The following is an 11,986-nucleotide window of genomic DNA, read 5'->3' on the forward strand; positions in this document are numbered from 1 at the left end:
TTTACCTCATTACTGACGTGTTTCCGGTTCGATCCAATTACCACTGGACAGATGTTGAAAGGATGATATTATAGCAGCTGTTACCTAGTGTCTATTGTAAAGATGGTAGATAGCTCAGAGCTATTAGCTCCTATATATTAGATATATCATTCGGTTAACGTGTTCACTTTGATGCTAAATTATTACTCTTAGCTGTTAGCTTCTAGCTGTTAGCCTCTAGCTGTTCGCCCCTATCTGTTAAAGCAGGGGTCTCCAAACTACGGCCCGCGGGCCGAATGCGGCCCGCGAGGTCATTTCATCCGGCCCGCGACGATCTTTTTGTTCACTGAATAAATGTTTTTTGGAGGTGGCTGAGGAGCTTTGCACAGAACATTCTAAACAATTTGAAAATGCAGCTTTGGGTGCAAATACCATTGCCCGCCGTGTTGCAGACATTGGTGAAAACATCGTGACTCAAATACAGAAAAATGCAAGCAAGATTCGCCATTTTTCAATTGCAATGGATGAGTCGCTGGACAGTTGTTCCACCTCAAGTTCTTGTGTTCATTAGAGGTGTGGATGAAGACATGAACATAACACAAGAGCTGGCTTCCCTAAATAGAATGTATGGCACTGTTACCGAAGAGGATATCTAACCATCAGAGGCGTAGCAAGGGGGGGTGGGCGGGGCGGGGGTTGCAAATCGAAAGTTTGAAAAAGGGGGGGGGGGGGTGCAAATCGAAAATTGAAAGTTTGTCCCCGGGAAGGGTCGCTACGCCACTGCTAACCATACATAGTTCAGACAAACACAAAATCGCAAGATTTACCATATTTCACATCATTAAGATGTCTAATTTTGCGAGAAAGTTCTGAGCAGAGTATTTAAGTTAAGAAAGGAAATAGGTGAATTCCTGGAAAGTAAAGGCAAGCCACAGCCATTATTGTCTGATGAAGAGAGAGTGGGTATAGAAATTGGCCTCTGCTGCAAACATAACTAGTCATTTACATTTTCTGAACCTAAAACGGCAAGAGAGGGAAATCTAGTTTCTGATCTATACACCCACATAAAGGCCTTCAGATACAAACTTGTCATGATTTTGGAACAAGTAAAGGCTAACAACTTGACACACTTTCAGCATTGCAAGGTCTTTACGGCTGAAGCAACCACTGAGTTCCCCACGTCATTTACATACGAGATCATTAAAGACCACCAGCTGCAGTTTCAGTAGCGGTTTTCTGACTTGGATTCAAAGACAGAATAAGTGAGACTGTTTCAAAGCCAATTTGAAGCAAATGTGGCCAGTTGCAATATTGAAATGCAGCTGGAGGTAATTGAATTGCAAGAAAATGACTTCCTTGGAGACACGTTCAAAGAAGGGCGGATGGGTTTTCTTAAGTTTTCGCACAAGGAAGACATTCCTAATATTAAAACTTTTGCATCAAAGTACCTTTCAAATTTTGGAACAACATACGTGTGTGAATAAACATTTTCAATAATGAATAACGTGAAAAATAATTTGAGAGCAAACTTGGACCTCGAGTGGGGGGGGGGGGGGGTGGACTCTTAACATTTGTATATATTTCTATATAAATTATATTTCGTATGGGGGAGGGGGGGCGGTAGACGTTCTTCGGTGGGTGGGTGGGGGGGGGGGGCACCACCCCGAAGAGATGCCTAAAAAAAACTCTGGCCCCCGAACTGATATTTGATAGTTAATGCGGCCCTCGGGCTGAAAAGTTTGGAGACCCCTGTGTTAAAGTGTACTATTTAGCTTCCAGCTGCAATAGTTATATATTATTGTATATCTTTGCTATTAGATATTGCTTATAACTGATAATTCCTAGCTAGTAGCTTCTAGCTGATAGCCCCTAGCTTTTAGCTTCTATCAGTGAAAGTGTACTATTTAGCTTCCATAGTTGCAGCTATTTTTGCTCCTATGTATCATATGCTTATAACTGTTAGCTATTCTCTGTTAGCTACTTGTTGATAGCTTCTAACTGTTAGCCCCTAGCTGATAGTTTATAACTGTTAGCCCCTGGCCGGTAGCTTCTAACTGTTAGTCCCTAGCTGATATATTATAACTGTTAGCCTCTAGCTGATAGTTTATAACTGTGCTGATAGTTTATAACTGTTAGCCCCTAGCTGATAGCTTCTAACTATTAGTCCCTAGCTGATATATTATAACTGTTAGCCCCTAGCTGATAGTTTATAACTGTTAGCCCCTAGCTGATAGCTTCTAACTATTAGTCCCTAGCTGATATATTATAACTGTTAGCCCCTAGCTGATAGTTTATAACTGTTAGCCCCTAGCCGATAGTTTATAACTGTTAGTCCCTAGCTGCTAGTTTATAACTGTTAGCCCCTAGCTGATAGCTTCTAACTATTAGTCCCTAGCTGATATATTATAACTGTTAGCCCCTAGCTGATAGTTTATAACTGTTAGCCACTAGCCAATAATTTATAACTGCTAGCCCCTAGTAAATAGCTTATGACTGTTATCACCTAGCTGATAGTTTACAACTGTTATCCCCTAGCCTACAGCTAGTAACTGTTAGTCCCTAACCGACAGCTAGTAACTGTTAGCCCCGACAGCTTATAAAGATATCTGTTAGCTACTTGTTGATAGCTTCTAACTCCTACACAACTGTATCTGTTTGTTCTAAAATTTATAACCTGCTAGCACCAGTTGTCTGTTCCTTATTGTTAGGCACTGGCCTTTAATGTAAACACTGCAGTGGTTGGGTGTAGCAGGTCGTGGTACGGTGCTAGAAACTCTAGCAGCGACTAAATCAGGCCTAGTACCAAACGTCTGCTCAAAATGTGTTGCTGTATTGTGTATGTCTACATTGCTCCTGGTCTATAAGGGGGTCATAAATTAATTACGTCACATCCCTAAGGGGGTCGGGGGTGTGAGGGGTGAAGTTTTATGACGATGTGTCGGGAAGGATTGCAAGGTGTACAGATAATGTTACGTCACGTTTTTGTTAATTAAAATGTAATCTTAGAAACTGAAATTTAGCATTTTTAATAACTATTTGGAATCCCTTGTTTGTAAAAAAAAATATGTAATAAAATTGAATCAGGCTTATTTTGCCTAAGTTCACTTAATGAAAAATCTTGTTTTTAAAAAAAAAAATGTGACGTCATTTGAAAGAGGGGAGGGAGAGGGGGAGGGAGGTGGGGGTGGGGGCTAATGGCAGTGGGTGTGACTTCTCGTCTAGATGGTAATGGGGAAGTGTCAAGCATCAGATAAAGGATAACGTCGTTTCTGAAAGCCCCCCTCCCGCCCGCATAAAGGCCTATCTGCACAAAAGCTTGTTCATTTTTCATATGACTCCTACGTCATGCACGTTTAGAAGTGATTTGCCTATTTTTTCGGATGATCTAAGATTTTTAAAAACAGTTCCCTTTCGAACCTGGCGGTTCATAGGGCAGGTGATGTAGAGTTCACCTGTTTCTGTGACCTCGGGATATGAAGGGATAGTGTGAGCAGCACCATGTCAATTCGCCTTTACCTTCCCTAACTTTAGGTACCCAAAACATTTTAACTACCGCCTAAATTATGACCGTAACGTTCACTTCCCTGTTTTCATTTTGTTTTAACACAAATCGGGTAGTTATATTCAATAAGTTAGTCCAGTAGCGTATTGAGGGGGGGGGGGGGGGGCGGGGGGGACATATGTCCCCGGGCGCCGACCTTAGGGGGGAGGGGTGCAAATCGAAATCTCGAGAGGGGGGGTGCAAATCGAAATCTTGACGGGGGGGGGGGGGGATCGCTACGCCTCTGAGTAAGTCTTCCAAATATATGTTGACGCAAAGCTTCACTTGGCTTCAGACATCTTGTCTACATGTCTACTCCACCGTTCAGTCTTTGTCTATTATACTTCCTCAATATGTAAACCTATTCACATATTTCAAAACTCTTACAGCTGTTTTTTACTGCCTTGTGTTATTTGTATTTATTCTTAATATGGAGCATGCTTAATGTATGCCATATAACTATCTCTGATAAAGTTGTGAGAATATATTTTATGAAGTACCAAATTAATTCGGCAAATCTCCATTTTGTCATTACTTTTGTCACATACGGGCAAATGTCCACTTGAGAAAACGGCATTTGTGCAAATCTTTGTGTCTCTCGTTCTATTACAGGTAGATCGGTTTACGTTAAACCTTTACTAGGGATAGGCACCAGAGGCGTAGCGAGGGGGGGGGGGGGCTGCGTTAGTATTATCTGAACACAGTTTCAAGCAAGCACCGTGAGGGGGGAGGGGGGGGGGTCAATGAATTAAATTAATCCAGACAAAAAAAATATTTGAATACATATAAGCATGCGTATACACATACTTACAAGTGTTTATGGAATATATACACACACACACACACACACACATATATATATATATATATATATATATATATATATAATATATATACATAAATACATTTTTTTCTTACGAGGGGCGGGAGGGGATGGGGGTGACACCATTAGGCGCCCCACCGGGTGACACCCGACCTGGCTACGCCACTGCTCAAACCTAAATGCTTGAGAATCAACCCTTTGCGTGATGTGCACGTTATTATAATGAACAATGGGGTGTCTAGGGTGACATAAAATGGGCGCCCACACACCCTCTCTACTCCACTTGAGAATTTAATTTTTTTGATCTGAAGTATGGTGAGAATCAAGGGGGGTCTATCATAGAGCGGAAAACAAGTTCTGAATGAAATATTTAGACATGTCAGAGCATAAAGAAATTTGTCTGTATTCCCAGGTAAAGTATTTATAGCCGACATGAAGTGCTTTTCATGCGTTGAGAGTTGTTGCTTCGGTGCTCTGCGGAGCGTGGAAATATCTTGAATTAAATGTAACATTTTCACCTTCACATTACGCTGAGGTAAGCTGGATTATGAGTAAGGGTTACTGAGGATGGGTGGGGCGTTAGATAACGACAACACCCAAGCTAGCTGTGATGATAGATCTGATAACTTATGTGTTAGATCGATCGCATGATTCGGTTGTTTCCCTTGTGTAGTGTTACATAAGTCCCATCAAACAGGCGAATGAAATGGTTTTTCGATCATAATAGACTAGTCCTATAATATTCATTACAGACTCCTAAAAGTTTTATTGTATAGGTCTATTAATAGTATCAATAAAATGATATTTTATCGCGAGAATAAGCATGAGTGTGGAGAAGGGTGAGTTGGGGGGGGGGATCTCTCTCTTAACGTAAGACATGACGCACACATTAAATCCTTAGTAAAAATCAATCACGTTATTGATTTTAGCTTATTTTTCTAAACAATTTGTTGAAAAAAAAATGTGCTTTGTGTTTTACTCTTTTATATTTTAGTGGCAGCCTACGTTCTAAAGGGTTTTTTTTTTCATACTACAGGAAAAAATATTTTGGTAAATTAAAATAGTTAACTTATGGTTCGTTTGGTGGCACCCCACCCTGTATGGTGTCAAGCTGTGTCTAATAGTGTAGGCCCTATGTAACTGGAACAAGTAGAATTCCTCACGAAAACTAGTTATACTTCGTTTTGGGTGGCCCGCACTACTCTTAGTCCTTTTATCTATTCAAGCTGTAGTCCTATTCTGTAGGCCCTATATTATATAGGCAGGCCTAGTTATAAAACCTAGCCTAAGTGTTAAGACTTTATGCCCATGGTTGGAGAATTTGTTTTAAAATATTTCTCTACACATCAATGCGGAGAAAATCCTTGCGCCCGGGGCGGATCCTACTCTCCTACAGGCTCAGTCCCACCCCCATCCTCTCCCCTCACCTCTACACTACTCGCTGTTACATAAAATCATGAAATATTAGGGTCAATATAGAGATCTATAGCCTAGCTAGGTCTTACCTAACGGGGATTTAACAAATTGTTAGCCTAGTTCAAAGTTCAAGGTTGTTTTGAGTTACCGAACTTATTTTACCGAAGAGCTCCGAGTTAAACAGCACGTCGTTTGTATTGACTTGACCTAGGCTAGCGACATGTTATTATTTTTTTTTGCCTGTTACATCACCAAGTCGCGGGTGAATAGTTTACCATAATGGAGTTGGGGATAATATAAAAGGATGTAAATCACAGAAAAGCAGAGCTCTTTTTTAGCGGCTACTGGGATGGATTTGAGTGTCGAGTTTCGTTGTGACTTTGTGAAGAAATCAAAACGTTCGACATTGGTGCGCGTCCTAAATCGGTGCCTACGTGAGTTATTTACTTTGCACTCCCCCCCCCCCTCCCAGAAACTCGCTCTATTTTTATTTATTTTTTTGTTCGTTTATTTTTACTAGACCTAGCTTCTAAACAGTAGGCATACTTAACTTTTATTAAAGATATTCAATAGACCTACTAATAACATAAAATTTACGCACTTTTCTTTATAATTGTTTATAGGACTATTCAATGACTTTAGCTAGCTTACTTGCCTTAGTCATAGTTTATAGTTAACTTTAATAAATTTTAAAAATATAGCCTAAATTAAGCATCCATTTAAATCAAATTTGATGTCAGATTGCATTGTCATTATCTTGACCCACGTGCAGAGGCGTAGCAAGGGGGGGGGGCGGGGGGTACAAATGACTATGGCCGCCCACCTTAGGGGGCGCCAAAAAGGGTTGGAAAAACAAATTAAAATCCCATTTTAGCTGCAGTTTTGCATTATAAATATAAAAAATATATCGCAGGGGTGCAAATGGAAAGTTTGGGGGGGGGGGGGGTGCAAATTGAAAATTGAAAGGTTGTACCCGAGGGGGGCGCCAAATTGAAAGTTTGTCCCCGGGTGCGGGGAAAGGGTCGCCACGCCTCTGCCTAAGTTTAAGAGAAATTGGTCAGAATTTCGTTCGCCATTTTTAATCCATGATGGATGACAGACAAAAGCTCGACAGACAGAGGAAGCAAGCTAAATAAAAGCTTGTAAAAATCATAGACTAGACCTAGCTATGGGGCGACGTTCCTAGCGGCAAAGATTTAGACTGCTAACCTGAGGCGTAGCGACCCTTCCCGGCGCCCGGGGACAAACTTTTGATTTGCACCCCACCACCCCTCAAACTTTCAATTTGCACCCCCCTCAAACTTTTGATTTCCACCCCCTCAACCTTTCGATTACTTTTTCTAAACCCCTAAGGTCGGCGCCCGGGGACATATGTCCCCCCCTGTCCCCCCATTGCTACGCCTCTGCTGCTAGCCCAAAAGTCTCGACTTTAACTTTGATAGTTGGCCTAAGCCTATTTTTTAAGTAGAGTAATAGATCTGGGTCTAAATCTATAGCCTTAAAAATAATTTATAATTTGTCAGGGTAATTACAAATGCTTCTAAATCCTACAATAGAGAGATCTAAAGTAAAGTTAGACGTAGTTCAGCTTATAAAATAGTTAATAATAAAGTTAGTATTAGGTCTAGCAACAATACATACATTAAACTTTATGTTCAATATGTTGGAAATTCAAGGCACCAGTTTAAGAAAAGTGTAGTTTATAGTTTATAAAGTGCATATGTTTAGGAACCTACCTATGTATTGAGTATTTTTTAGTACCTTAAAAAATTGTCAGTAGGCCAATTAATATTATTTTTAATCTATAAACACAAAAATCTATTTTTTGTATTATTGGATGATTTTATGTTTTGGTTTATCTGAGTTTAAAAAAATGCAGTCAAGTAAACATGACTAAACAAACCTGACCTTAAATTAATTAAATAACTCCAATTAGCATACTAATATGAATCCTCATTAAAATAACAGTAATTACATAATGATAATGGCTAAGCCTTCCTAATAATTGCAATGTAATAAATAAATAAATGTATTGGCATAAGTTGTTTTATCAATTTTCCTACAATAATTAAATCATTGAATAGTCTAGATTTGTTAAACTTAAACTACGAGACACGCTTGCAATAAATCATCGTTTCTGATAATTTTAATTCTTCTACTAACCCAGAACTTTGGGAAATATATGTTTTATGAGGGTCTATTTTATTCATTCAAACTGAACTCATATTGTTAATTTAAAAAAAAAATTTGTTCCAGAAGTATTCAACATCCTCCTAGTGTTGCAAGTAACAGCCTCAAATCAATCTCAGGAGTCCTCAGCACGTCCATCTTCTACCACACTAGCCCGACATGCTCGTGTCTTGGATATGTACCCTGTCACTTCTGTTAGCCAGGAAGGTAAAATAATTGTTTCATGTAGTTTACATTTTGGACATAGTCCATGGGGCAAGTGAAGTGGAGTTGACATTTTTCCCTCTAAAATGACTCAGTTACCCATAAAAAATGGTTGGACTTAAGATGGCAATCCCTTGGTTTGATCTCAAGACTTTTTTGCCTGACTATGCCATCCCATTTTCATCGATAGTAGTATTAAAATTGTGTTTTGTTACATTGTTAAATAGCCCTGATTAGCCCTGTTACCATTGTGTTGACTTGTGGATAGGATGGGGGTAACCCATGCTACTGTTAGCTATCTGTAGGAGGGTTAGGGGGTCGGCGTGGTCGAGTCGGTAAAGCTCATGGTTGCTAAACCGAAAAAGTCTCGAGTTCGAACCCTCGGGCAGATGAGGCTCGTTAGCTGGGGACAGCCACTCTTCTAGGAGAGACAACTCCAAAATTAAACAACTGCTGCCTTGTAGTTTGTTCTTGGTTGGACAAAGGCTATGGAAGCAAATCCAAAAAGAAAAGCAGGCTGAAATCGGAGTCAATGGCCTCAATGGCGCATAACCAGTTGACACGTAACGCTTAATTGTGTTGGAGGCGTGGTCGAGTCGGCAAAAAGCTCATGGTTGATAAATTCGAACAAAGTCTCGAGTTCAAACCCACTGGCAGATAAATCTCGATCCCCTTCAACACTAATAATTAAGAATGAAGAAGAAGAAGAGATGTAGGAGGGTTTAACTATTGTAATATATGTTTAGGTAACTTACCATGATGTAGAGGAGGTTAAGAAGGGCAAAATTCAAATAGATGATTCAAAGCATTGGATTTGTTGTTGATTAGCTTAGCTCTTGGTGTCTTCAACATTAATTGATATGTGGCTAGTGAGTTGTCCCTATAACATGACATTTTAAAATAAATTTGAAACTTTAACCAAGAATTCTTACAATTAGTAATTTGACCAGTTAATAATGTACTGCTTTTCAATGTTCAGGTCAAGAGATAAATGGTTTCCTGCTAAAGAAAGTTCTAGTGGTTGTGTCACCTGGTCTTCGCATACCCCCAGACCACATACACCTCCCGACACTGTGGGAGAAGAAACAACACCAGTGTAAATTTAGAGAAACTTTAAAGCTCCACAAGTCTGAAAAATTTGAAAGCTTTGAAGAAATTCTATCAACAAAAGAAAAATTTAAAAGGAAATCTAATTCGGCTTTCAAAGTTTTCAAGTTTGATCCTGAAACTTGTCGCGGCGAGAGTTTATCTGCTGCGGGCGTACTTCACATGATCCATGTTGGAGAGCATTTATCAAAGGTTTACTTGAGCAAGCTGAAAAGTTTACAACATGTAATGAGCCAGGGTCTGGCTGAGAGTGTAGGGGACGAGGTGCTGTTCCACAGCATGAATGCACTACTGTACGGGCTGTTAACAGAGAAACAGTTCATTCATAGCGACGTTGTCAAGGTTCCGTCAGACTTTCATTTCAAAACGGATGTCAAACAACCTCAGGATGATCTTCATTTTTACGTAGCAGAATCTTATAAACAAGAAACTCATTTACTGAAATCTAATAAATTATCTATACTAGAAACAGGGATGAAAGATGAAACAACTGCCAAGGAAGCAATAAATTACCTTTTAAACCAACTTTACCCCAAGCTAGTTGTCAGAAAACAGAATAATCAAGAATTCGATAACTCAAATTTTGGTAATCAAAATAAAGATCTACATTTTAATTATATAACCAATATTTTCAATTCATCTGATACTCATCACAAGTATTTAACATCAAATCCACTTTTTCACACGTATGCGGTGTCTCTGACCTATCCCCTGCGTCAACACATAAAAAACTTTATTTTGTCCAGTGAAGATTTACCGGAGGAACAGGATATGAAATTGCTAGCTGTAGATGAGCTGTTGATGTTGAGTCTTCTGGCATCATTAAATCTCACTGTCAGCAATCATTTGATGCCTGGCTCTAGACTGGTCTTTGAAACTTATGAACCAAAATTTCTCAGTCCGCTTGACAAGCCTGAAAAGGTGGACAAGCTACTGAAACTGATGAACATTCCATTAGAGAAAAGAAATCCTTTAAGCTTTGTTCGTGTTCTATACAATGGTAAAGTGATCTCATCTTCATTTGCTAGTTGTGGGAGTAGTGAGGTAGGTTTTTGCCATTACTCCGATACAGCGACTATCTTAGATTATCTCGTTAATGATAAAGAGTTAAAATTAGAGTTGTAAATTTTTTGGATGTGAGCTTAGATTATTTTGTTATCGGTAAAAGATTTAGATTTAGATTAGAGTAATCTATCTTAGTTGATTTTGTAATGGATATAAATGTAGCAGTTTTTAAAACTTGCTTTTTAGGCTGTGACTTCTAAAGGAGGAAATATTTTAAAGATTTAGTTAGTTTGTTTTGACTACTTAGTTTAGTTATCTTGATTGACTGAAAAATCAAGTGTTAAAAATTATATTCAGTATTTTATCAAATGTAGTTAGTGTTAGATTAACTTTACCAGGTTGGTAAACTTTGAGTTTGTAGTTAAAAGTCTCACCTCTCATTCCTGTCATAGAATTTTATTCATGATTATTTGTGTAAACAAAGTTAAAAAATCAATGACTAAATTGTATGATAATTTTAAACATTTGATCTTCTAAATATCTGAAAATTTTCCTTGTGTATTCTTAGCTTCTGCACCATTTGTTTAAAAGCACATTAACAGCTTTAGTTTAGATTCACATTGTTTGTTATATTAATTTTTTTAGAAGTAGCGTTGGTCTAATTTACTGCTTTATACCATACAGATATTTCTGGCGCACAGCAAATTTTGTTCACATGTGAATCATTGATTTTATAAGTACCACTAGACAGATATAGATATAGAATGATTATAACGCTTTTTGTTACTATTTTTAAAGCCAATATTATTACTCTAAGATCTGTTATTTTTAAGCTGAGCCAGGTATGTTGTCTCACTTGAGTTACCTCCCTTCTGTCATGATGCTTTTCGTCATGAGAAGTGACAAATGTGCCATGATATTTAATTTACACAAAGCTATTTTTTTTTTTGTTATAATTATTTATACATATATATTGATACATCTATAGCCCAATAAGTTTATAATTACTGCCATATTAATATAATGTTAATGTAATGTCAGCAATTGTTATTGTTTTAGGAGCAAGTTAACAATCACTGCTTGTTGTGTATTGTAAAGAATTCGTTAATAATTATTTTGTTAAATAAAATGTTAAATTACATACATCGTGATGGCATTACTAAGGTAGCAATATTACTACATAGATCTGTTTTTATCCCGTACAAACTGTTCAAATCTCACATTTTACTGACTGAAACTGAAACTGCTTAAAATTTATTCACATAATACATTTGGAGAATCTCGGCTATTAAAGTGACCTGCTCATAATATATGAAAAGCCTGCTTAGTTTAACCTAATGCTTGGAGTCTCTTGCTTTCTGTTTCACTGTCATCATATCCACTCTTTATGATAATGATATTCAAAGTTCATTCCCATTTATTTATCTCTACTTAAATATGTCAGCCAGTATTACCCAGAACTAAGTCACTGTTAATAAAAATGATGTATAACATTCTATTTTTCATTTAAATTTTAGATCTTTGTATACAAATAGAGATATAATAGTAAAATTTATGATCATAGTGAAGTAAAGGTTTTTATTTTAAAAAAAAATATTTTTAAAAACAACCATGTTGTTGATTAATACAGGGTAGTGACATAGATAGTTTTTAAACTGATTTAATTAGCAAATTAGAAATTTGTGTGTGTTCTATTATGTAGTTTGTACAATAGTTTAGTA

At 37.8% G+C, this 11,986-nt stretch overlaps 1 protein-coding gene across 2 annotated transcripts; it reads left to right on the forward strand.

Moving 5' to 3' along the window:
* Positions 1-5,849: 5,849 nt before the first annotated feature.
* On the forward strand, positions 5,850-11,468 carry LOC131934959 (uncharacterized). 2 transcript variants are annotated; one of them, XM_059291232.1, is made up of 3 exons: positions 5,850-6,193; positions 8,016-8,156; positions 9,133-11,468. In XM_059291232.1, the coding sequence occupies exons 1-3, from the start codon at positions 6,109-6,111 to the stop codon at positions 10,383-10,385; spliced, it is 1,479 nt and encodes a 492-aa protein (XP_059147215.1). In that variant the 5' UTR covers positions 5,850-6,108; the 3' UTR covers positions 10,386-11,468. The 2 variants fall into 2 exon arrangements, with proteins under 2 accessions (XP_059147215.1, XP_059147216.1); XM_059291233.1 differs by having other exon boundaries at positions 8,019-8,156.
* Positions 11,469-11,986: the final 518 nt, after the last annotated feature.

The sequence above is a fragment of the Physella acuta genome, unplaced genomic scaffold (assembly GCF_028476545.2).
Source record: "Physella acuta isolate Inbredline_101_S28 unplaced genomic scaffold, ASM2847654v3 ptg000124l, whole genome shotgun sequence".
Classification (NCBI taxonomy): Eukaryota; Metazoa; Mollusca; class Gastropoda; family Physidae; genus Physella; species Physella acuta.

Bases quoted from the DNA above. Each gene is read 5' to 3' on its own strand.
- LOC131934959 (XM_059291232.1), top strand. From the start codon at position 6,109: ATGGATTTGAGTGTCGAGTTTCGTTGTGACTTTGTGAAGAAATCAAAA. The intron at 6,194-8,015 runs GTGAGTTATTTA...AATTTGTTCCAG, and splicing joins CGTCCTAAATCGGTGCCTAC to AAGTATTCAACATCCTCCTA. The intron at 8,157-9,132 runs GTAAAATAATTG...TTCAATGTTCAG, and splicing joins CACTTCTGTTAGCCAGGAAG to GTCAAGAGATAAATGGTTTC.